Source organism: Pelophylax lessonae, assembly GCF_965119305.1.
Source record: "Pelophylax lessonae genome assembly, chromosome: 12".
Lineage (NCBI taxonomy): Eukaryota > Metazoa > Chordata > Amphibia > Anura > Ranidae > Pelophylax > Pelophylax lessonae.
Window position 1 is genome coordinate 93,251,004 of NC_138779.1, and position 27,581 is coordinate 93,278,584.

The window sequence follows — 27,581 nt, forward strand, 5'->3', positions numbered from 1 at the left end:
GTTTGGGTTCTCTGTTCTTTGCCTCAACCCTGTGAACAACCTTGGCCCCTCTAGTACACCAGGTTAAGCAAATAGAAGCTGCAAAACTTTTGAGAGCAGAGAGATGAATACTCTGCTACAATTATAATTTTATTATCAGGAAGTAGACGCCAGACTGGGTAGTGGAGACCTAATAAATTGTTACGGATTAAAGTAAATGGCAGTAGGTTAAAGTAGTAACCACTTTGTGGTTTTTACCTACAGGCAAGCCTATAATAAGACTTACCTCCTATAGGTAAAGTAAATATCTCCTAATCGTGCACTGTTAAGGAGATATTCACCCTGGATCCAGCTGGTTACGTCACCGGCGCATGCGCTCTGAAGGTCCGGCATACCCTAATGAAACTTCAGAGCTTTGTGCTGAAACTGAGGGTCCCCACATGCATGCGTGGGAGTGACTTCATCAGGGCTCTGGCTGATCACACATACATTTTTTATTCTCTTTAGCCAGCCGGGGTTTATAGCCGCTTTAAATGAGCAAATAGAGAGTTCAGTTTATCGCAATATGACCACTAGATTGCAGCAGTTTGGTGAGGAACTCTGTATAGTTAAATTGATCTACACCTGACTGGTAACCTACAAATCAGCATAAAACAAAAAATTCAGGAATCGTCTGTGGGCTGTATGATCTTCTTAATTCACAGGATAAAAACACCGCAGGATAATGCTAAAACGTTTCAGCCAAAGAAGGCCTTAGCCTTTGTGAATCACATAGCCTTTATGAATCAGATATGAATTCCAACTCAAGCCAAAAGATTTTTTATTGCTGCCTGTGTCCCTGTTAAAGTAATCCCTCCTACCTTATGATATATCCATCTTGCATTAGGAAGCATTGGTAAATCTCCAGAGAGGGGACACACAAAGCAAAAAAACATATCCTTCCCACTTAATCCAAAACTATAAAAACAATGGCTACAGTTGGGCTATAAAAATAAGGAAGCTGAAGACTGTAGTCACACTTTCATATAAAACATCTGTATTGTTTCTTTACAGATATACAATTTTGAGCTCAAGATCCTCAAGGCAATTAAAGAAGATACTGGTGGCTACAGAGTTGAAGTGACTTCCAAGGACAAATGTGACAGCTGCTCCTTCAATATTGATGTGGAAGGTATAGAAATGTATTAAAGACCCTTAAGTCTTTAAAAGCTTTTTAGGTGTGCGACGCTAGCACTTTAAGGCACCACCTTTTGCATTACTAAGGTAACCCACTTATTTGAACTGGCTGCCAACATTTTAGCACACATCAACACAAATATCACTGCAGTACCGGTCCATCAGCATCCAGTGTACTTGAGCGTTGGGTGCCAAAAGGAAGGAGTGGCACAACAAAGGGCCTCACAGAGTGGTGTGCATTAATGCAATGCATAGGTGTGTAAAGGGGCTACAATGTTTGTATCTGTTTTGGTTACTATATATTAATGTTATGCTTGCAATAAGCTTAGCCAGAACCACATGGGTGATCCTGTTCCATTTTGTATCCAATACCTAAGCTTATTCCAAGCGGGCATTTTCATTTTCCAGGAAAAGGGAGCACCCTTGGGGTTTTCTCTAATATATTCTGTTCTGGTCTAGTTATACCTTATGTGGTCACCAAAGAATTCCCTGGTGTGACACCATTTTGAGGCTGCTTTCAAACTCAATAGATGATTGGTAAATATCAGGTTCTAAGGTACCAGCGGCTGCTCCCCCTCAAGAAGACCAATGGGCAAAACCTGTTGGGAATACCAACTTTAGCATTGCTGCAATAAATGAGGATAACAAAACCATGTTTTAGTGTGGAATTTTTAATTGTGTAACCCAATAATCATTGTACTTCTTCAGGGGCGGACTGACAACTCATGGGGCCCCCGGGCAATAGGAGATCATGGGGCCCCCTGTGTCCCCATCCACACTCAAGCCACACCCACAGCCCAGCCTGTCCGTACACATCCCCAGCCTGTCAACATACCACCCCAGCCAGTCCGTATACATCCCCAGCCTGTCCGTATACATCCCCAGCCTGTCCGTATACCACCCCAGCCTGTCCGTATACATCCCCAGCCTGTCCGCATACCACCCCAGCCTGTCCGCATACCACCCCAGCCTGTCCGTATACTGTACATCCTCAGCCTGTCCGTATACATCCCCAGCCTGCCCGCATACCACCATAGCCTGTCCGCATACGACCCCAGCCTGTCCGTATACATTCCCAGCCTGTCCGTATACCACCCCAGCCTGTCCGTATACCACCCCAGCCTGTCCGTATACATCCCCAGCCTGTCCGCATACCATCCCAGCCTGTCTGTATACATCCCCAGCCTGTCCGTATACATCCCCAGCCTGTCCGTATACCAACCCAGCCTGTCCGTATACATCCCCAGCCTGTCCGCATACCTCCCCAGCCTGTCCGTATACATCCCCAGCCTGTCCGTATACATCCCCAGCCTGTCCGTATACATCCCCAGCCTGTCCGTATACCACCCCAGCCTGTCCGCATACCACCCCAGCCTGTCTGTATACATCCCCAGCCTGTCTGTATACATCCCCAGCCTGTCCGTATACATCCCCAGCCTGTCCGTATACCTCCCTAGCTTTTCTGTATACCTGCAGACCACAGCTGGCCTGAGGAAGCCAGCCGGTGTTGCCATTATTTGTCTTCAGTCTGGGCCCAGAAGAGCAGGTGCAGGCCTAGGGACCACGGCTGAAGAAATAGGTAGAGAGGCGCCACAAAAAATCTTCACCCCTGCCACCGTATACATGGGCAGGGAAAAGGGGGTGGAGTCAGGGGCCGAGCCAATGGGGGGCGGCAAAATGTGGTTTCGCCTAGGGTGTCAAGAATCCTTGCACCAGCCCTGGCTGTGTCCTCAATCTTCTTTCTTTCTTTCTTTCTTATTTTCGCTCCAAGGTGAAAGATTAGAGGTCTGTTTAGAACCCTGGTATATCACCAAAGCCTCCCAAATGGGCTCCTAAAAAAAGTTGTATAAAGTAATAAAAAATAAAATTGTAAAACAAAATAATAAAATAAATTGGTAAAAAAAATGAACAAAAATAAAAGACTACTGACCCCTTCCATTGCCCTACTGGCACCTTCCACTGCCCTACTGACACCGTCCACTGCCCTACTGACACTGTCCACTGCCCTACTGACACCGTCCACTGCTCTACTGACACTGTCCACTGCTCTTCTGACACCGTCCACTGCCCTACTGACACCGTCCAGTGCTCTACTGACACCGTCCACTGCCCTACTGACACCATCCACTGCTCTTCTGACACCCTCCAGTGCTCTACTGACACCGTCCACTGCCCTACTGACACCATTCACTGCCCTACTGACACCATCCAATGCCCTACTGACACCTTCCACTGCCCTACTGACACCATCCACTGCTCTACTGACACCTTCCACTGCTTTACTAACACCGTCCACTGCCCTACTGACTCCATCCGCTGCCCTACTGACACCGTCCACTGCTCTTCTGACACCCTCCACTGCCCTACCGACACCATCCAGTGCTCTACTGACACCGTCCACTGCCCTACTGACACCATCCACTGCCCTACTGACACCATCCACTGCCTTACTGACACCATCCACTGCTCTACTGACACCTTCCACTGCTTTACTAACACCGTCCACTGCCCTACTGACTCGATCCACTGCCCTACTGACACCATCCACTGCCCTACTGACACCATCCACTGCCCTACTGACACCGTCCACTGCCCTACTGACACTATCCACTGCCCTACTGACACTATCCACTGCTCTACTGACACTATCCACTGCCCTACTGACACAGTCCACTGCTCTACTGACACCATCCACTGCTCTACTGACACCGTCCACTGCTCTACTGACACTATCCACTGCTCTACTGACACTATCCACTGCTCTACTGATACTGTCCACTGCTCTACTGACACTGTCCACTGCTCTACTGACACCGTCCACTGTTCTACTGACACCTTCCACTGCCCTACTGACACCGCCCACTGCCCTACTGACACAATCCACTGCTCTACTGACACTGTCCGTACACTGCTCTACTGATACTATCCACTGTTCTACTGACACCGTCCACTGTTCTACTGACACCTTCCACTGCCCTACTGACACCGTCCACTGCTCAACTGACACCATCCACTGCTCTACTGACACCATCCTCTGCCCTACTGACACCGTCCGTACACTGCTTTACTGATACCATCCACTTCTCTACTGACACCATCCACTGTCCTACTGACACCATCCACTGCTCGGTTGACACCGTCCCCTGCCTTACTGACACCATCCACTGCTCTGCTGGCACAGTCCACTGCTCTACTGACACCATCCACTGCTCTGCTGACACCGTCCTCCGCTCTACTGACACCGTCCATCCACTGCTCTACTGATACCATCCACTGCTCTACTAACTCTGTCGTCTGCTCTACTGACACTGTCCACTGCTCTACTGACACTGTCCACTGCTCTACTGACACCTTCCACTGCCCTACTAACACCTTCAACTGCCCTACTGACACCATCCTCTGCCCTACTGACACTGTCCACGGCCTTACTGACACGATCCATTGCCCTACTGACTGACACTACCAGGGTTGCAAAGGTCGCATATGCGACCAGGCTCTGGTGTGTTTTGCTACTGTGGGGGGACCAAAACAGCAGGAAGGAGATCCACTACAGAACATGTGAAAAGGTCCTGCTGTTGGATTGTAATAAAGAAACCTGAAATGGGAGCAAATGGCCTCAGGGATGGAAAGGGCCCAGCCTGGGGGTCAGGGGGGCCCCATGGGTTCTTGCACTGGGGCCCTGAAAGTTCTAGGTTACGCCTCTGTCAGCAAGCATATGGCAAGTCAGCTTTTTATGCTCAGTGTAAGAAAATCAATGAGCAGAGGCAAGAATTTCACTTTACATATGCTTTAATGCAAAAACAGAGGATAGCAGCAGTGCAGCATTTCCTTGCAGCAGATAAGCAATGGTTAACACTCTCTTCCATGGACGTCTCTCTTCCACGGACGTCAGCAAGTCAGAGCAGTCATACAGAGAGCAGAAAGCTTTACCGACATTCAATTCTACTTCCAGCTTGCTGGTCCATCAAATCTGAAATACTGTCTCTGCACTCCCACATCAGATGTTGTTTTTACTCTCCCATAGCTCAAAGTGTAACACAACCTCGGAGCACAGAGCTGCTGTGTGTTCCTCTGCCCTGTGCCTGCTCCAGCTCACACCAAATAGTCCATCCGTGTTATACTTGGCTTCACTTCCATGCTGACAGCTTCCCTGAATATAGAAAGATGGCGAGCATCATGGGGCCCCCTACTGGCCCCGGGCCCCCGGGCAGTGCCCTAAATGCCCGTATGGTCAGTCCGCCCCTGTACTTCTTTCAATCATGTTCTAATTTGTTAGTTGGTTTGTTAGCACCTTAAAAGTCCCAATCTATTTTCTTGTGGTTTAAAATGCTTTACAAGGGGACGTGGTGCTATTAAAATGTTATTAATTATCCACACCATCCATCAAGACTTTGATTTTTTGAAGGCTCTAATGTGCTTCTCACTGGTTTAGTGGAGAGCATTTGGGTTCTTAACCACTTACCATAACCTGTCTGGTTATACTTTCTACTGAAATTTGAAATGCTTGCATTTCATAAATGCGAAAAGTATGTTTCCTGCTATTCTCAAGCAAGCCAATAGCAAAATAGATGTAGAAAAGAACACAATCTACTGCCAAAACCAAGCACAAACTCACATTAGAGGCCGCCATTCTGTAATATGAAGAATTGCTCCCTGAGAATAAGTCAGTGGCTGACAGTGATTGAATGTGAACACAGGCCCCTTAAACTCAACATTAGGAAAGAGAGAGCCTAGGGCAGTTAAGAGAAGGTGACGCTGTTAAGTAAAGTGTATATACAGCCAAAACTTTAGATTTTTAATAAAGTGGGGAAGGATTAGAACCCATGTATGTTGTATACTGTTATCTGTAATTCCATTAGAAAGATTTCCTTTACTTAAGCCCTTAAAGCAGAGTACCACTCAAAAGCGGAACCATACCTCGTCTGGGTATACTTTCGCGCATGCACAGTCAGGGGCGGATCCAGGGGGGGCAACAGGGAAATTGCCCCCTGGGAAAAAAGTGAGCCGGCCGGCGGGGGAGCGGAGGGGTGGGCAGGCCGGTAAGCGGGCCAGCGGGTGAGCGGGCTGGCAGGCAGGTGAGTGGGCGGGCAGATCACTGCGGTTCAGCATCTGACAGAACACTGACCTCACTGTGCAGCTGTGGGCAGCAGAGAGATTACATTATCTGTCACTGCCCGCCCTCACTCTGGGACACAGCAACTGGAAAGTGACAATCCACTCTAGATAACAAGTGATGTGGCAATCCACATCTGGTGGCAGGCAACGTGGCAAATGACAAGCTGCATCTGGTGGCAGACAGCGTGGCAAGTGACAATCCGCATCTGACAGCAGGTGATGTGGCAAGTGAAAATCCGCATCTGGTGGCAAGTAACGCAGCAAGTGACAAGCTGCATGTGAAGAAAGATGGCGTGGCAAGCGACAATCCGCATATGGTGGCAGGAGACAAACTGCATCTGGTGGCAGGCGACGGTGGCAAGTGACAAGCTGCATCTGGTGGCAGGCGACGGTGGCAAGTGATAAGCTGCATCTGATGGCAGGTGATGGGGCAAGTGACAAGCTGAAGTTAGTGGCAGGTGACCTGGCAGTTGACAAGTTACATCTGGTAGCAGTCGACCATGGCATGTGACATGCTTAGGGCTCCCGCTGATTCTGCATTATGGTGAATTGAATTATTTCATTTTATATTACAATGTAATAATAGGAATAATGCACTTCAATCGTCCTGACACCATATCAACCATGGTGCCATGATAATTGAAGCGCCAACACCAGCCATTGCCCCAACAAATTGCCCACAAAAAAACTGCATATCAGGAGACCCATGGGGAGATCTCAAATATCTCCCATGAAGTTGATAAAAGTGTTAAGACCACTGCCATTGTTTAGACCGTCGCGGCTAGCCTTAACATTTTCATCACTGTGGTTAGCAGGTCTCACTATTCTTCCCTACGTCCTCCTCTCTGAGAGGAAGTGGCATTATTTTAATAGGTCACTTCCTCCCAGCCGCATAGGAGGGAAGATTAGTGACACTGTCTGGCAGGATTCCATTTCCAAGGATTGGCTCTGTAAGAAAATCCTTATTTTCTGGCAGTGCCCCTCACAAGACTAGACTCTTGATCCACTCCTGTGCACAGTAGGGAATCGGCTATGAAGGCGCAAGGCTTCACTGCTGATTTCCCTTACAGGCTACGGTGGCAGCAGCACCTGAGAGCCAATAGAACTATTGGCTGGAGTCCCGACATTGCTGGATTCCAGGACAGGTAAGTGCCCTAATATTAAAAGTCAGCAGCTATAGTATATGTAGCTGCTGACTTTCAGTAGCGGCTGATGTTCAATATTTTTGTGGGGGGGGGGGGGGCAGCAAACCAACACCACCCCCCTAACTGCGTGAGACAGACGGGAAGGCAGCGATCCCGCTCACGGGAGATGGATGGAAAAACAGCAATCAGGGGCCTCCTTTCCTTAGGAGGCAGATGGTAGGACTACTGCTCCTCGCTCTGGGGCCATTGCTTCTCCTAAGACTCCCTGGGTAATCAAGTCTCAGGTTTTTCTTCCTGATTGGCCAGGAAGAGTATCAGGAAGACAATAGCGAATATTAATTCTCTATTGTCACATGAGTGGGTGGGCTCGAGACGCAGGCTCCGAGCCCACCCTTTTTTTAAGCCAATTAGAGCATCAGGCTTTAATTACTTGCTTCCAAAAAAAAAAAAAAAAACATTGAAATCCATTGCATCTGGCACCCCTGCATGTAGATTAAAGAAATAGAGAAGAATCAGCGCAAGATGTCACTGCTGGATGAACCACAAATATAGGAATAAACCTAATCAGAAGATAAATGATTCTTAAATTCTTCTAAAATCATAAATTAATGAATGATGTGCAAAAATTCAAGTGCTTAATAAGTGAGTAACAAAATACTTCAACAAAGATGTAAAGAGTGCTTCTATAAACAATTAGTTAAGAGCTTGGAAAAGAAGCACCTTAATAAAGTTGTCACTTGAAGCATTTCACTTCACTGCACTTTATGAACTTTGATGAACATTTATCTGAAGTTTTTTTTATTATCACCCCCCTTTTTTGGGGGGGGCATAGACTTTTTGCACTGTTTTATCACTCTTCTTGTCCAGTCTGTGATACCTTTCCATTGGAGATATTTTTTATTTAAATTTTTTTTTTGTTTTTTGGGACACTTGACAATCAACAGATTGATATTCACTTGCCAATTCAACTGCACTTTTATTGCTGCTCATTTGTTATTTGCACTGGCACATTTTCTATTCTATTTCTTTTACCCGCTGCACAACCTGTTTTGGTTGTAGGGGTTCACTTATCAGAGGGCACTCACCCTACTATTTTCATCACTTCATTTATTAGTTCAACATATCATTTGACTTCATTATTTGCACACCTATTGTGTAACTTGTGGTTGCAGGGGTTCACTCTTCAGAGGGCACTCACCCGATTTTTTCACATCACCTTTAATTGTTTATTAAGGTGCTTCTTTTCCAAGCTCTTAACTAATTGTTTATAGAAGCACTCTTTACATCTTTGTTGAAGTATTTTGTTACTCACTTATTAAGCACTTGAATTTTTGCACATCATTCATTAATTTATGATTTTAGAAGAATTTAAAAATCATTTATCTTCTGATTAGGTTTAATCCTATATTTGTGGTTCATCCAGCAGTGACATCTTGCGCTGATTGTTCTCTATTTCTTTAATTTACTTTGTATGTGGTGACACTAAGGAATTAGCTGCAGAGTCCAGGTGCTCCATTCTACAAATCAGCTCCCTCCTTATTCCCCCCTTTTTTCTAGTGGTAGCGCATAGATTAACTTCTCCTTTTATCTGTGTTTATTATCTTACCATCTGTGCAGCCACCATGGAGGTATTCGATTACCTGGAAAAGAGGTCGGTTAATTTGGAGGATATTTTCTCCAAACAAGAAACTGTACCTACAGGAGATATAGAAAGCTGCTTCAGAAAAATGAAGCATCTCATGGAGAAGAAGGTCAATTCATGGTGGGATATTACCACCCATGAGAAATATATAAAAGAAAAATTGGTCCCGAGGAGATTAAGATGGGATGTACCCATTAGTGATAGACTCTTAGATAAAGAGTCCATAGATGACTGGTTTAACTTTTTCAACAATAAAGGATTAGAACTTCTAGATTTCTTAATCAAAAGGAAACAAAATAAAATCAGGAACATCGATAGACAGTTAAAAGTTCTGAAAGATACTATAGAACCCCTGAAAGACACCCCTGAGTTTGACAATCTCTCAAGACAGTTGAACAGGGATATGGAACATAAGGATAAAGAAACAGCAGCAAGGAAGAAAAGAAAGTATACCAGAGACCTAAAAGATTACCAAGATGATGTAGTATTTATATGGCAGATGACTAATGTAGTGAATTCTGCCTATACCCCACCAGAAAGAAACCAAGACACTGATACTCCTACTAGAGAAATTAGGCTTAAGGAGGACCCTAAACCGAGAGAATATCATACCTATAACACACCTAGGAATGAAATTGACCAGCCACCGAACCAAAGGACGCCATTCTGGAAAAAGAGACCCCAAAACAACAACAATCAATGGAAGAAACCGTTTCGGAGAAATAATGGGCAATACAGGCAACCGCAAAATGGCTACTACCAACAAGATAATAGAACTCCCCATCAACAACAATTATATTATCAGCCACCACAGTATCAACAACATGGATACTATCAACCACCTCAAAATGGTTACTACCAACAAGAATACAGAAGAACACCAGATCAATCGACATACCATCAGCCCCAATACTCCGAAAGGAGAAGAAGTCCAAAAAGAAATCATTATGATAACCGGAGAAGTCCTAGAAGGGACCATTATGAACATAAAAGAAGTCCAAGAAAAGAACACCATGAAAATAAAAGAAGCCCAAGAGGTCATTATACCCCAAAAAGACATAACTATGATCACAAGAGGTATGATATCCCCACGTATGACAGATATGATGCTTTAAGGAGAGATGAAAATCAAAACACGCCTCCAAGACAACAAAACAGAAGTGAAAAACATAGAGATGATAGGAGAGACCAAGATCGTGATACTTCACCAAGACATCAAAACAGAAGGGAAAGACATAGAGAGGACAGGAGCAGGGAAAGACATTTTTTAGAAGATCGCCCACAGAGAACACCCAGAGGATCGGAAGGAGAAAAGCAGAGAAGAAGAACACCACCTCCCGAAAGAGGAGCCAGGAAAAGCGGAGAAATAAGAGAGGATGCAGAGCAGGCCGGAAAAAACAAGCGAAAAAGAGAATATTAGGAGAAGGCATCTATAATCTAGGCGGAATTGAGCTAACTACACAGGAGAAAAGAGTCCTAGACAAAGGTCTCAAGTTTGCACCAAAGAAAAACTTAAACAAATTTGACACATATGTGGATTTATGTAAATTCACTAGAAAAATTAATATAAAAAAATATATGTTATTGAAACCTGGAGAACCGCAAATTATTAGACGCATTGACTCAACTATTATTCATACTGATTTAAAAAATAAATCTCTGTTTAATCCGTCAGGAATAAACATTGATCACAGTGAAGTCTTTAAGAAACTAGTTACGAAAGACCTTCAAGATCTGCAAATTAGAAAAGCATGGGATGCGACAGATATAAAAGAAGGAATAAAAAAACTGGAAGAAAGATATAATATTGTAATAAGACCAGCAGACAAGGGAGGTTCAATTGTGATTCAAACTAAAGAAGCATACAACAAAGAAATTCTTAAACAGTTATCTGACTCATGCACTTATCAGAAACTTTTATTGAATCCTACTAAGTTTTACAAGAAAGATCTTCAGCTTTTAATAACAGAAGGAAAAAAGAAATTACTTCTTAACGAGAAGGAAGCACAATATCTCATACCGAATACCTGTAGAATCCCGATTCTGTACACTCTGCCTAAAATTCACAAGGATGGCACAAATCCACCCAGGCGACCCATTGTGAATAGTATGAATTCGATTGGATCAAGATTAGGCGAATATATAGACTGGTTCTTACAACCTGTAGTGCAATCAACAAAAGCGTATTTAAAAGACACAAAGGATCTACTGGAACAATTGGAGAGAATTTCATTAAATAATGATACATTGATATTAGCCACAGCAGATGTTGCTAGTATGTATACAATTATTAACCATGAAGAAGCTTTATCAGCAACAAAATGGGCATTACGAGCCATGAGTGACATCAACCGGAAGCAAAGGAAATTTCTATTAAAGTGTCTAAAATTTAGCCTGGAACATAATTACTTCTGGTTTGGGTCAGAATACTATAGCCATTTACAGGGAGTTGCAATGGGCGCAAAGTTTGCGCCCAGTGTTGCAAATCTTTATATGGCTAATTAGGAGGAAGATAGCATATTCAATAATCGACCAGACGAGCTGCTATTATACAAGAGGTTCATTGATGATATCCTGATCCTATGGACAGGGAATATGGAGAGCTTATCCACGTTTATTGAAGCATTAACGCATAATGACAAAAATATAGTTTTATCATGGACCGTGAGTGAAGAAAAAATTAAATTTTTAGATTTAGAAATCTCATGAGAAAATAATTCACTCAAGACCAAAACTTTTTTTAAACCTGTGGACAAAAATAGTTATTTGCCTATGAGCAGTTGCCACTACAAACCATGGTTGATCAACATACCCAAAGGCCAACTAACGAGAATCAGGCGTAACTGTACAGATTTTAAAGACTATAAAGAACAGGCTGAAATTTTAAAACATCGTTTTATAGATAAAGGATATGATAATGAATTTTTAAAGAAGGAAATAAAAGAAGTTGGAGATATTAACAGAGAAGTATTACTGAACAATACAAAGAAGAAAATTAAACATGAGTCTAGATACCAAAACCCCTCCCTTATTCTGGACTTCAACACACAACATAAAAAGGTGGAAACAATAATAAAAAAAACATTGGAAAGTTCTCCTGGCGGATAAAACTTTAGCTGAATTTCTACCTCATTGCCCCAGATTTACATACAAGAGAGCCCACATACTTAGAAACATGATAGCAAAAAACATTTTGGATCAACCCAAAAAGAGTAATTTTACTTTTTTTGAGGGAAAAGGTTTCTATCCTTGCAAAGGCTGTTATGCCTGTAAAAGAAATGCAGGAAATAGAAAGAAAAAAGAAGAATTTACATCGACAAAAACTGGAAAAAGCTATAAATTAAGAGAATTTCTATCATGTAGAACAGAAGGAGCTGTGTATGTACTGCAATGTCCATGCCAACTTCAATATGTTGGCAGGACGAAAAGACCCCTGTGGAAGCGGCTAAGGGAACATGTGCAAAATATCCAGAAAGGATACCCTAAACACAGTGTCTCTAAACATTATGCAGAAAAACATAAAAAAGATCCTTCCTCCCTTCTCTTTTGGGGTATTGAAAAATATAAACCCCACTGGAGAGGAAGCAATAATATTAAAACATTAAGCCAAGCTGAATCCCGTTGGATTTTTGAGCTACAGACACTGACGCCAGCAAGGTTGAATATAGAATTCGACCTGAATTGTTTTATCTCTGATTATTGATTTATTGTCCTTTACTATCCAGTGGCTTTCAGTATGACCTAATTTTATCTTTTTAGAATTGAGGACTTTTGAGCCTCTATCTCCACCTGTCCTGTGTCTCTCCTCTGCACACTTTTCAAATATTATTATATTTTTATATATACTGTCTTTTTATTGATTTATGGATGGTTTTATCAATTGTCATTTTTACACCATGATGTTCTTAACCCATTATGCTTTTTTAAAATAGCCTGATTCATTAAGATTGATTTTACCAATAGTTTAATATTTTAATATTAATATTATGTTTGGAAACATCAATGTTTTTTCTTCATGGAGGTAATATACTATTTAAACACTAGGTGGCATCCCTTGTTCCATGAATAAAACAGATGACTGCATTTATGTTTTCTCAACACTAGGTGTCATATGCAGTCTCAATATATTTAATCAGATCATGGTATTTATGTTGATTGAACACTAGGTGGCGTTTCTGGTTAGATTGCTGCTATAACCAGTTTTTTAAACATTAACATTATTATTATTGTTGTTTTATTGTTTGAATACCTAGTTTGAATATTAACATCAAAACCCTGAGGAATTAAGATACTGTGGCTATGTATTCTCCGGTGGTATATAGATTGCGTGTGGGTTAACAGCAGAATGGCGTTTGTGCTGGTTCCTATGGCTACCAGGACGTTATTTATATCTGAGACTGTCACCCAATGGCTTACCCTTGAAAAAGTCACATGATTTTGTGATGCAACGCGTCGGGAGAAGCCGTGGTGACGTCACTTCCGGTCCACGGCCCCATCTATCCAGCATATCCAGTGTACTCTCATTGGAGGAGTGTGATCGATTGGAAATTTGATCTGGAGGGTCTGCAGGTTGACCATATATACCTGAAACGCTCGTTTGAGTGTTAATGGAGGTGAGCGGCCATTACACACTTATGTGGATTTCCTAGCTCACGAAAGTTTTGCACTGGGTTGTCACTTGAAGCATTTCACTTCACTGCACTTTATGAACTTTGATGAACATTTATCTGAAGTTTTTTATTATCACCCCCCTTTTTTGGGGGGGGGCACAGACTTTTTGAACTGTTTTATCACTCTTCTTGTCCAGTCTGTGATACCTTTCCATTGGAGATATTTTTTATTTAAATTTTTTTTTGTTTTTTGGGACACTTGACAATCAACAGATTGCTATTCACTTGCCAATTCACCTGCACTTTTATTGCTGCTCATTTGTTATTTGCACTGGCACATTTTCTATTCTATTTCTTTTACCCGCTGCACAACCTGTTTTGGTTGTAGGGGTTCACTTATCAGAGGGCACTCACCCTACTATTTTCATCACTTCATTTATTAGTTCAACATATCATTTGACTTCATTATTTTCATTATTTGCACACCTATTGTGCAACCTGTGGTTGCAGGGGTTCACTCTTCAGAGGGCACTCACCCGATTTTTTCACATCACCTTTAATTCTTTATTAATTTCTTAATTTCTTTTCCAAGATCTTAACTAATTGTTTATAGAAGCACTCTTTACATCTTTGTTGAAGTATTTTGTTACTCACTTATTAAGCACTTGAATTTTTGCACATCATTCATTAATTTATGATTTTAGAAGAATTTAAGAATCATTTATCTTCTGATTAGGTTTATTTCTATATTTGTGGTTCATCCAGCAGTGACATCTTGCGCTGATTATTCTCTTTTTCTTTAATTTACTTTGTATGTGGTGACACTAAGGAATTAGCTGCAGAGTCCGGGTGCTCCATTCTACAAATCAGCTCCCTCCTTATTCCCCCCTTTTTTCTAGTGGTAGCGCATAGATTAACTTCTCCTTTTACCTGCATGTAGATTAAGGGCTGGGCACATGGATTAGGGGGGTGGCTTTTAATTTTTCAATGGGGTGGCTGGAGCACCACTTTAAGTCTGTCATAGATGGATCGTTATTCCATACAAAACTCGCTAAATTGCAATCCACGTGTGGCCACTCCTGATCGACAGAAATTGACTTAACAGTTGATTTCTGACGAACAGGCTTGTTGTCAATTTTTTCTCTTTTTGGTAACCAATCAGCTTCTACTAAGCTTTGACAAAAAAAAGATGTATACAAAATGGTTTGCTAGACACAGTCCTGTCCTGGTTGTGGTGGATTGTAATGCCACTCACATGAGACAGATTTCTTATATATATATAAAAATATCAAATTGTATCATACATCGTTAAAAGAGGCGCCTAAAGCCTCAAATCATAAAAGAAAACACACAGTAAAAAATGTGATAACAGTATCCTTGTAAGGATTTTAATATAAACACCTATGTAAAATCAATCAAATGATTGAGGTGTATGTGTCCTTTTCTGGTCATCGCATTTCACAAACTGCTTCCTCAGGACCAACAGCAGGTGTATCACATTCTGGTAATCCTTAACAGATATTACTGTCAGTTTCACATAAGTAAAAAAACAAAAGTTTACATTCATCATACAAACTATGTACATTAAAAAGAATGTACATAGTTCACCATAGTGAATACTTACATGCGTTGCGGTAAATGCATACTTATGTCACATGCATCTCAATAGATTCTTTTCATTATGTCAGTATACTCAAATTTTCTTTAAAGAAATATATATATATATATATATATATATATATATATATATATGAGGAGATTGTTATCTCTACTCCAAATCTCTATCAACCCATCTACACATATTAGAAAGGCATTTTACCTAGTCTGTATGAAGTAGGATTTTGACATATACGGAGAAAAGGAGTATATTAACAATGGGTACAAGATTGACCTCATTCTAGTTGTTGATAATATTGTACCTATGAAAAGGATAATTATTATATATATTTAGATTTATATAGCCCAAATGTCTATATATTCTATATATCTAAGAGCAAAGTAAACACACCTTAATACTTCACTAAAGAAAAGAAAAGAAAAGAAAGCTGCCTTGTACATCAGCCTGAGCAGAAAAACAGTGGCTCATCACAAATGAGTTCCATATCTTAAGGTATAGAGTAATGCGTGTGTATTCCTATGAGACAAGCATAATTAAAAAGCCATAAATGAAAAAGGTATTCCCTAATAGTATCATAGTCCCATTTTTTTTAGAAAAAAGCCTCCTTACCCTCAATCTGTCCACCCACGGGGCATATGTGTCATCTGCCTCAACAGATAGAATGAACAATCTGAGAGGCATTTTTCCTATATAGAAGGCTCTGCAATCGCAGAACATTATGTATACAATGTCAATAGTTTGGCAGTTCACATGATTTGGTAATGCATGCAAATTTCCATTTGGAGGATATTTGGATTTGCAAGAAATTGCAAGCTCCGCATTTCCATGTTCCCCGGATATCACATTGCCGATTCTGGTTCTGCGCTCCCTCGAAATGACTCCTAGTTAGCATGTCTTTAATGGATTTAGCTCTCCTGTATGTGATCTCCGGGGAGTCTTTTATATATGTATCTAAAATAGGGCCATTTTTGAGGAGGTACCAGTGTTTCTGAAGAATATGACAAACGCTGCCATGCTGCCTATTGAAAGAGGTAATCAATATTTTTGCCTCTGATTGTTTTCTGTCTTTCTTTTTGTAAAGAACTTCCCCTCTAGATAGTTTTTTTTGCTCTGTTAAAAGTTTTCTATGATGGTTGCATCCGATTTTGCACTCTCCAGTTTTAGTAAATCAACCCCAAAGTCTCATTGGGGAGGATACCTCTATCCACATCAACTGTGCGGATGGAGGAATCTGTTTTTTTTTTAACCCGCTGCCTAAAAAAAACATGATCCATGGTTTGAACAGCCTTACTGTTCAGATGACAATGTTTTACCACACAAGAAGTGAGGGAAAATCTGCAACAGGAACATGAACAGCTGTAAATGCTAACAGAGATTCTAGCATTTCTTTACTCTGATCTTTTTGTTTTTGCCTGTGCTGTTGTTGGAGATTTTCTCTTAATGTCTGGTGAACCCGTTGTTGCCGATAAGGTAAGTGGGAGGAAAACTCTCTAATAGAGCCCTGGATAGCAACAAAAAACAGACATAGGTTAGTCCTTCCCCTCTCTATCCAAGTCTAACTGAAAAGGTTTTGGCTGGATACTGTAAGGTGTTCTCAATTAAATCACATATTTCTCCAACTTTAAGTGATAAAGGTAATGCTCTACAAAAAGATACATAGTTACACAGGTTCATCTAGTTCAACTATATAAATATATCAAATAAACGGAGTAAATAAATAGAAATCCTCTGTATACAGAGTACTATACCTACAGTTGATCTAGAGGGAGGCAAAAATTCCCAGTAAAGCTTTATCCACTTTGCTCCAATTGGGGAAAAAAAATTCCTTGCTAAATTCCAGAAGGCAACCAGATATTCCCTTGATCAACAATACCTTGAATTATTACAGCAGCATTTACAGAATATTCTTAGTAAAAAACAGCTGATGTTGGAGTTCAAAACCCAATGCTATTTTTTTTTACATTTCTTATGCAGCTGTATCAGAAGATGTCGGTATTTTAGAATCTTTTAAAAGGACGTAAGTATTTGTTTTTTGTTATTATTATTAACTTTGACCTATAAATGTTAGCCTAAAGCTATGTTAAAGTGTTACTAAAGTCAGATTTTTTTTTTAAATTAAAATAATTAATTTGGTATTGCACAGAGCAGCCCCGATCCTCCTCTACTTTTGAGTGTTCCCAAAACAAGCTGTTTGCTCTAGGGACACAAAGTGAATAGGGGGAACAGGGAAAACTGAAAACCTTTTTTACCTTAATGCAAGCAAAGCATTAAGAAAAAAATATTTTTAGGTTTAGTGGGGGGGGGGGGAATTAGGGAAGTTGCTAAGAAAAACTGCAGTAAACTGTGTAATTTTCAGTTTAGAAAGGTTGAAGTTAGGATCATTGCAAGTCACAGACCCTGCTCTGTGCAATACGAGATGATTGCTTAGGAGTCTTAAAGAGGAGCTACAGTCTCCTACTAAAAAATACTATACAAATATCCCAATGATCCTAAAAAAACATTTTTTTATTTAGTATGGATATTGTCAATACAGCAGATATTGTCCTTACTTTTTAAATGTCTGGATTACTGTGCCCTGATGACATTCTAGTGGCAGCCATCTTTGGTGTGGGCATCTGAAGCCGACACCAGTGTATTCTGGGATTTATTGCAGCTGGTTTACCCAGCATGCACCTATGGATCTTGCGCATGCTCTGCCAAAAAAAGTCCACCAAATAGCGCTTAACTCCACCTGGCATCACATCATTTCTGGTTTTGAAATAACATACTGCCAGCAGCGGAGGATGCCCATTGACTCCTGGGATTGATGACACTGATATCCCATGAGCCAAAGGAAGACCAGAGATGATTTACCTCACCACAGTGAAAAGGCCAGGAAGTGTGGGAAATTTAAACAAAGTAAAGGTACTTAAACAAAATAAAAAATATCCAAAGAAAACAAAAAATATCCAAAGAATAAAGATATAGCTACCAGTAGGGCCATGGATGTAAGATAGGGTGAAGCTCCACTTTAAGCAGTTCATAAATGACTGTCATTAAGATAATAAATAGATATTAAATAGATATTAAAAAATGCAGCCCAACTCTGACTTGCATTGAGTCATTTCCGGGTTTTGAAATAACGCAATGCCAGCAGCGTAGGATTCCCCGTAAAACTGCACATCAATCCAAAATAATTTTTCTGTGCTTTGGCTACAGTGATTCATTCCAATAAACTTTGCACATCCCCTTTGTGGTGTCTTGAAAATCACATTTGCCATTTAGCCCCACATTTGTCATATAGCCTCTTTTTCTGCTCTGAAGAAAAAGCTGTTTGTTGGGTTATGTCAAAGTGCAAAGTGAATCTTAATGGATATGATTTTTTCATTGTTAATCAGCTGATGCACTTGCAGTGTTCTACTGAGAAATGCTGCAGGGTCAGGATCCCTTTAGAAGTAATTAACCCTTTTAGCGTATCTCACCAAACATTTTTTTTTTGCCTAAAAGTGCAGACTTCTGAAAAAATCAATAAGCCAATCATACAAGCAAAAAACGACATTTCTGGGGACGTTCTGTACACCGACTGTGAATAGTAGGCCTCCGGGTTGCCATATTGCAATACGTTTTACAGAAAATTACAGCGCTGCAGATTGAAAAGGAAAGGTCATTTTTACTAACATTCAAATACAATATGGCTTCTGTAGCAATAGTATATGCTATGTTTTTTGTTTGATATTTTATTCCCCAGAAAGTGGAGTTACCCATTAGGTTTTTGACTTTTGGATTGACTACTTGTATTCAGAGACATATCCGAAGTAGGAGAGTAAGAATCCAGAAGATAGCACAGATGACATTTTATAGAGGGGCACATGTCACATAAGGAGAACCTATGAAAAAAAGTTCATATGTGCAGATGCTTCAATATAGTAATCTAACAAATATAATTTTTTAATACTTGCAGAGGTGAACAAAAGGATGAAAATGCTGGTGAGCTTGACTTCAGTGCATTACTCAAAAAGAGGTATGTATATAAAAAATAAGACAAGGTTATTCAGCAATGTGTTTGATTCATGTTTTAATTTAATTTAATTGGGAATTAACATATCAATTAAAATATAAATAATAATAGTTTAAAATAATTAGTAGTTGATGTACAGTATTATAGATTTGGAAACCTATTTACCCTAATAAAAGTACCAGAATAAATTTTTGCACTTTTCATTTGAGAAATTATATAAAGAAGAACAGCTAGTAAAAACAAGTTTATCAACAGCAAGCTCCAGATTGTTTCCTATGTATGCAGGTGTATTATACAGAATATTGTTTTGAATCTTAGGGAGGAGAAGAAAAAGAAAGAAGAGGAACCAGAGGGAATTCCTCCAGATGTCTGGGAGATTTTGAAGAATGCCAAACCAAGCGAGTATGAAAGAATTGCCTTTCAGTACGGTGTCACTGACTTAAGAGGCATGCTGAAGCGTCTGAAGAAAGCAAAGGTTCAAATAAAAAAAAGTGAAGGTAATGTAACTATACATAAAAATTACACCATGTGAAAAAATACACATGCAACTTAACTAGTTTATCAGTTATATAATTATTTATCATAATTTACCATATTTGGATAATGTTAAGAACATGCACATTATTTGCTCGCTTTCTAGATATACAGGTAGTGGGTAAAAACATGTAATCTGAAGTAAAAAATATCACAAGTGTAGTCACACAGCATGAATCAGATGGGTCAGTCTGCCCAAACTAAGAAGAATCCAGTGTAAGAGTATAAGAGAGTGTGACCCATATTGACTTTTAACTCCTCAAATAGTTAGATAGACCATGGAACAGGGTACAGAATCTCCCAGCTGGATTGCCTGGTTGCAATAGGTACTGTAGCTGTGCTGTTCTCCACTCAAAGGTTAAATATTGACATCTACTGATATTTAAGTTGTTTTGACTATCAAAATGGTATTGAAGCCTAATTAACCACTTTACCACTAGAGCATTTTGCTGTCTTACGTCTGGGCCACTTTTTGTGCTTCAGCACTGTGCGACTTTAACTGAAAATGGTGAGGTCATGCAATGTGGTACCCAAACGAAGTTTACGTCCTTTTTTTCCCACAAACAGAGCTTTCTTTTGGTGGTATTTGATCACCTGTGCGATTTTCATTTTTTGCGATATTAATAAAAAAATGAGCGAATAATTTGCAAAAAAATTACATTTTCAAATTTGTCTTTTAAAAAATATCCAATATACTCAATTTATGTCATTTTTTTTGGGCAAAATATATTTAGCTACATGTCTTTGACAAAAAAAAATTCAATGAGCGTATTTTTATTGGTTTGTGCAAAAGTTATAGCGTCTACAAACTATGGTGTAAATACTGAAATTTACACAGCTTTAATTTCTGACTGCCTAGCTCATTTCATGAAGTGCTAAAATGGCAGGGCAGTACAAGACCCCCCCCAAATTACCACTTTTTGGAAAGTAGACATCCTAAGGAATGTTCTGAGAGGCATATTGAGCTCATTGAATATTTCATTGTTTTGTCACAGGTGTTTGAAAAATAACTAAAAAAAAAAATTTTTTTTTTTACACAAAGTTGTCATTGAAATGATATATTGCTCACACATGCCATGGGTATATGTGTAATTACACCCCAAAATATATTCTGCTGCTTCTCCTGAGTACAGGGATACCACATATGTGAGACTTTTTGGGAGCCTAGCTGTGTACGGGACCTCGAAAACCAATCACCACCATCAGAATTTCAAAGGGCGTACATTTTTCATTACATTTTCTCACTACCTATAACGGTTTAGGAGGCCCTGAAATGTCAAGATACCACAAAACCCCCCCAAATGACCCCATTTTGGAAAGTAGACACCCCAAGCTGTTTGCTGAGAGGCATGGTGAGTCCATGGAATATTTTATATTTTGCCACAAGTTTTGGGAAAATTACATTTTTTTTTTTATTTTTTTTTTTAACACAAAGTTGTCACTAAAATATACATTTCTCACACATGACATGGGTATATGTGGAATGACACCCCAAAATACATTCTGCCGCTTCTCCTGAGTATGGGGATACCCCATGTGTGAGACTTTTTGGGAGCCTAGCTGTGTACGGGCCCCCGATAATCAATCCCCATCTTTAGGTTTTCTAATGGCGTAAATTTTTGATTTTACTCCTCACTACCCATCACAGTTTCAGAGGCCCTGAAGTTTCAAGATAGCACAACCCCCCCCCCCCAAATGACCCCATTTTGCAAAGTAGACACCCCAAGCTATTTGCTGAGAGGCATGGTGAGTCCATGGAATATTTTATATTTTGCCACAAGTTCCAGGAAATATATTATTATTATTTTTATTTTAGTCTAGCCGAGTACAGGCCCCCGAAAATCAATCACCACTTTCAGGCTTTCCAAGGGCGTAAATTGTTGATTTCACTCCTGACTACCATTCACAGTTTCGGAGGCCATGAAATGCCAAGACAGCACAAACCCCCCCCCCCCCCCCCCAAATGACCCCTTTTTGGAAAGTAGACACCCTAAGCTATTTGCAGAGAGGCATGTTGGGTGTTTTGCAGATCTCACTTTTTGTCACAAAGTTTTGGAAATTGAAAAAAGAGGGAAAAAAATGCATTTTCCTGTTTTTTCTGCATTTTCCAAAAAAAATGAGAGCTGCAAAATACTCACCATGCCTCTCAGCAAATAGATTGGAGTGTCTACTTTGCAAAATGGGGTCATTTGGGGGGGGGTTTGTGCCATCTTGGCATTTCATGGCCTTCAAAAGTGTGATAGGTAGTAAGGAGTGAGATCAACAATTTACGCCCTTAGAAAGCCTGAAGGTGGGGAGTGGTTTTCCGGGTCCTGTACGCGGCTAGACTGCCAAAAAGTCTCACACATGGGGTATCCCTGTACTCAGGAGAAGCAGCAGAATGTATTTTGGGGTGTCATTTCACATATACCCATGGCATGTGTGAGCATTATATCATTTACTGACAACTTTGTGTAAAAAAACAAAAAAAAATTATAATTTTCCCGAAACTTGTGGCAAAATATAAACTATTCCATGGACTCATCATGCCTCTCAGCTAATAGCTTGGAGTGTCTACTTTGCAAAATGGGGTAATTTGGGGGGGTTTTGTGCTATCTTGGCATTTCATGGCCTTCAAAAGTGTGATAGGTAGTAAGGAGTGAGATCAACAATTTACGCCCTTAGAAAGCCTGAAGGTGGGGAGTGGTTTTCCGGGTCCTGTACGCGGCTAGACTGCCAAAAAGTCTCACACATGGGGTATCCCTGTACTCAGGAGAAGCAGCAGAATGTATTTTGGGGTGTCATTTCACATATACCCATGGCATGTGTGAGCATTATATCATTTACTGACAACTTTGTGTAAAAAAAAAAAAAATAATAATAATATTCCCGAAACTTGTGGCAAAATATAAACTATTCCATGGACTCATCATGCCTCTCAGCTAATAGCTTGGAGTGTCTACTTTGCAAAATGGGGTCATTTTGGGGGGTTTTGTGCTATCTTGGCATTTCATGGCATTCAAAAGTGTGATAGGTAGTAAGGAGTGAGATCAACAATTTACGCCCTTAGAAAGCCAGAAGGTGCGGATTGGTTTTCCGGGTCCTGTACGTGGCTAGACTGCCAAAAAGTCTCACACATGGGGTATCCCTGTAATCAGGAGAAGTAGCAGAATGTATTTTGGGGTGTCATTTCACATATACCTATGGCATGTGTGAGCATTATATCATTTACTGACAACCTTGTGTAAAAAAAAAAACAAATTGTCTTTTTCCTGAAACTTAGGGCAAAATGTAAAATACTCCATGGACTCAATATGCCTCTCAGCAAATAGCTTTGGGTGTCTACTTTCCAAAAAGGGGTCATTTGGGGGGTGTTTGAACAGTCCTGGCATTTTATGCTCAATTTTAGCAACACATCACCCACTCTTCTAACCACTTGAAAACCAAGCATTTTCTGTGACTTTTTGTTTACATGAAAAAATCTTTTTTTTTTTTTTACAAGAAAATTACTTTGAACCCCCAAACATTATATATTTTTTTAAAGCAGAGGCCCTACAGAAAAAAATGGTGGATGTTGCAATTTTTTTTGTCACACGGTATTTGCGCACACATTTTCCAAACGCAATTTTTGCGTAAAAAAAAACACTTTTTTTATATTTTATGCAGAAATACACTATATAATTCCAAATTGTTTGGTAAAATTTAAAAGATGATCTTATGCCGAGTACATAGACACCTAACATGACATGCTTTAAAAATTGCGCACGCCCGTGCCGCGGCAACAAACTACGTACGGTTTTAAAAGCCTTTAAAAGTCTTTACAGGTTACCACTTTGGACTTACAGTCTACTTTGGACTTTGGTCTACTGCAAGAATTACTGCCCTCGACCTGGCGTTCGCGGCAATACCTCACATGCATGGTGCAATTGCAGTTTACATATGACACTAGACCAACGCTTGTGTGCGCATTTGCGCGCAAGCACAGGGGGACAGGGGGGCTTGATTTTTTTTTTATTTGCTTTTCTATGTTATTTTGACACCTTTTCTTTCATTTTTTTTTTTTATCATTTTTATTGTTATCACGAATTTAAATTTCCCCTATGATAGCAATCTGTAGTGACAGGTACTCTTTTTAAAAAAAATTGGGGTCTTTTAGACTCTAGATCTTTCCTCTGACCTTAACGCATCTGACCACACCAAAATTGGTGTGATAAAATACTTTCCCAATTTCCCAATGGCGCTGTTTATTTCTGGCGAAACAGAAGTCATGAATTGCTCGTAGCTTCCGATATCTTAGGCCATAGAGATGATTGGAGCCATTCTCATCTCCAATCAGCTCTATGGTTAGATAATTGAACCACCGGCTGCACTCTCGGGTTAATCAGTGGGACAGGAGAGCCCGAGAAAAACCACGGAAGGCTGCGGAAGGTGGCGGTGGGGGGGGGGGGAGTCCCCTCCCACTGTATGTAAAAGCAGTCTAGCGGCCAATTACCTGCTAGGATTGCTTTTACATGTAAGCCGACCGCTGGCTGTAAAAAACGATACCAAGATGATGCCTAAATCTGCAGGCATCATCCTGGTATAACCACTCAAAGTCCAGCAACGTACCAGTACATTGCTGGTCCTTGTTTGGCATATAGGTTTTTTTTTTTTTCATGCAGCCTGTGGGCTGAACGAAAAAAAAAGAGAACCTATCAGAGATCAGCACAGGAATAATGCGTAGTATTACTCATCATTAACCACCCAAACAACCACCCACTGAATTTAATGATGGTTATGCACGACACTATCCACATATACCAAAATAGGATTTTAACTGCAGTGCTGAAATCAGAAAATCACCACAGCTGCTGCCAGCAAAGGTATCCATATATGCTGAGCGCAAACACTGTTTGTGTCAGAATATATAAAATCAATGCCGTGGCAGCCGACGAGTACTTGCAAGAGAAACAGGTCACAAAAGAATGAAAAACAAACAAAGTACATTAAAAGTACATAGTAAGTGTAGAAGAACATAAAAAATGACTGAGACGACAACTATTTTTGGCTTTTATGTATTTTTTTTTTTCTTCAAATGTCAAGTTCCAGGTTCGGGTCTCTCAAAATGACGATAGCCATCGAACATCTTTTGAGACCCTGTGTAAATGTGCCCTAAACTGTGCCGTGCTGTACCCTACGCTAATAATCCACTAGTGTGTGGTAGCGACGGAAACAGTCGACGTGGCAAAGACCAGGTCGGTCAGGACAGTCGGGACAATAATTCCAGGTGTCACGCCTAAGTCCGCTCTTGCTGCAGACACGGCATCTTTTTTGGGGGTATCCTTTGGTAGGGGTACTCGGGAGGAATTCCGGAAAATGCCTCTCATGCAGCCGGCTCACTGCATCTGGTTGGGGAATTGGGGCAGGAGCACCAGCTGGATACAGAAGGGCTCTGATTATCTATTCTTGGAATTGAAAGAAGGATAATGTTCCGGCAGACGCTTTGTATAAGACAAAAGCGTTGTAAACAGCCAATTGAAATAGGTATACAGACACTTTTTTGTACCAGCGTCTGGCCTTACGGGCAATTAAGTACGGTCCCATCATCTGGTCGTTGAAGTCCACCCCTCCCATTTTACGGTTATAGTCGTGGACACAGAGGGGCTTCTCAACAACAACAGCGGTGACCGTAGAAATTTGGACTGCCGTGTATGGGTGAATGGAGGACAGAACGAAAACGTTCCGTTTGTCCCTCCACCTCACTGCAAGCAATTCCTCGCACCTCAAGCAGACTCTCTCCCCCAAGCTCAGTGGGACATTTACTAGCCGTTGGGGAAGCCCCCCGGCGATTAGATCGCACGGTGCCACAAGCGCCAATTTGAAATTGAAAGAGGTGTCTAAAAAGTGGCACGTTTGTATAGAAGTTGTCCACGTACAAGTGGTACCCCTTTCCGAATAAGGGTGACACCAAGTCCCAAACTATCTTGCCGCTGCTCCCTATGTAGCCTGGGCAGTTGGGGGCTCCACAGTGCTATCTTTTCCCTCGTAGACACGGAAATTAACTGTATAGCCTGTGGCCCTGTCACACAGCTTATACAACTTGACCCCGTATCTGGCACGCTTGCTGGGGAGGTACTATTTGATAGCAAGGAGACCAGTAAACTTAATCAGGGACTCGTCAACGCAGACATCTTGTTGGGGGGTAAACAAGGCTGCGAACCGCTGATTGAAGTGGTCTACGAGGGGCCGAATTTTGTGGAGCCGATCATATGCAGGGTCTCCCCGAGGACGACAGAGTTCATTGTCGTTGAAATGCATGAACCAAAATATTTGTTCGTATCGAATCCTGGACATAGCAGCAGAGAACACGTACATTTGATGAATTGGGTCAATGGACCAATATAACCGCAATTCATTCTTTTTTGTAATGCCCGTGTTGAAGGAAAGGCCCAGAAAGGTTTTAAACTCCTGAATTGTAATAGGATTCCAGGCGAATGGTCTGGCAAGGGGTGAATTTGGGTTGGCGGCGATGAATTGTTGAGCGTACAAATTTGATTGGTCCACAATAGATCTGAAAAGATCTTCAGTGAAAAACAGCTCAAAAAAGTTTATGGGATTAAAACCAGCTGTTTCCACTTGGATTCCGGGTTGGGCGGTGAATGGGGGAAGTACTGGCGCTGTGGAATCTGTGGGCTGCCAATTAGGATATGCCAGCGCTTCAGGGAGGACACTATGGGATCTACGGGCCTGTCTTCGGATATGCGGTGGCTGCGGACCACTACTCAGCTTCAACTGCACTTAGGTGACTCGCCACTTCACCAGGTGATACTGCAGTGCTGGTTGAAGGTCCAGGATGTACTAGGCCGCTCGTGCTTGCCAGATCACGAGAAGTGTGAGAGGCACTAGTACTGGCACTCTGCTGCATACGAGAAACTCCCGGTTCTTGCAGTCAGCAACTCCAGAATGGGGTCGGGTACGCCTGACCCTAGCAGGGACCCCTCTGTCGTCGGAGCTATCTGTCAGGGAGCCGCTGCTGTCATCTGGTTCGTATATTGACCCTGATTCTGCCAGTGAGGCTTCCCCATCGCTCTCACCTGACATGGCCATTATACTGTAGACCTCTTCACCACTGTACCAACGTTTTGTCATTTTAGTAACTAAATTTACCGGTACAGTAGTGCGACTACTAGGTAATAAAAGCACCTGTTGTCGAGGACTATTTGGTCGCTACAAAAAAAACCTGCTAGTGCTAGCAGAGATCAGGCCTGACTCTGCTAACGCAGCGGTTTTGTGTGATTTGTGTTTTTTGGAAGTGTCAGTAATCTATTGATTACTACACTTGCCTGGGTAAGGTGGTCTGGGCAAGGGGGCTAAACGCAGGTGCTAGCAGGAATCAGTGCTGATTGTGCAAACACTGCGTTTTTGGAACACTAAATTATGGGGACGCTAGTATAGTTCTGATCAGATCAGATATTGATCTGTTCAAACACTATACTGGTAATGGAGGTGTGTGTGTGTGTATGTGTGTTAGTGTACTTGACTCTAACTGACGCTAAGTAACGATGGTGTAGTGGGACCCTGACTCTAACTAATACAGTGATCGGTAATCACTGTATATAGTGAACACTGTGACAGGGCAGTGAAGGGGTTAACTGGGGGAGATCAAGGGGTTAAACCTTTATAGGGGATAGATGGCGGGTGGCCTAAACCTATTTGGGCCTAGCGCAAGCGCAAATTAGGGTCACAAGTGACACTAAATACAGTGATCAGTAGTTATCTGATATACTGTATATATTAGTGCACTGTG

At 41.2% G+C, this 27,581-nt stretch overlaps 1 protein-coding gene across 1 annotated transcript in view; it reads left to right on the forward strand.

The window, feature by feature from the left end:
- Window positions 1-27,581, forward strand: part of LOC309568083 (myosin-binding protein C, fast-type-like) — a 184,826-nt gene that overhangs the window by 56,867 nt on the left and 100,378 nt on the right. Inside the window, exons 6-9 of the mRNA XM_082273656.1 lie at window positions 1,033-1,150; window positions 17,260-17,302; window positions 19,226-19,285; window positions 19,601-19,779. Of these exons, the coding sequence (XP_082129782.1) occupies window positions 1,033-1,150; window positions 17,260-17,302; window positions 19,226-19,285; window positions 19,601-19,779 (400 nt within the window). The remainder of the gene's footprint in view (window positions 1-1,032; window positions 1,151-17,259; window positions 17,303-19,225; window positions 19,286-19,600; window positions 19,780-27,581) is intronic.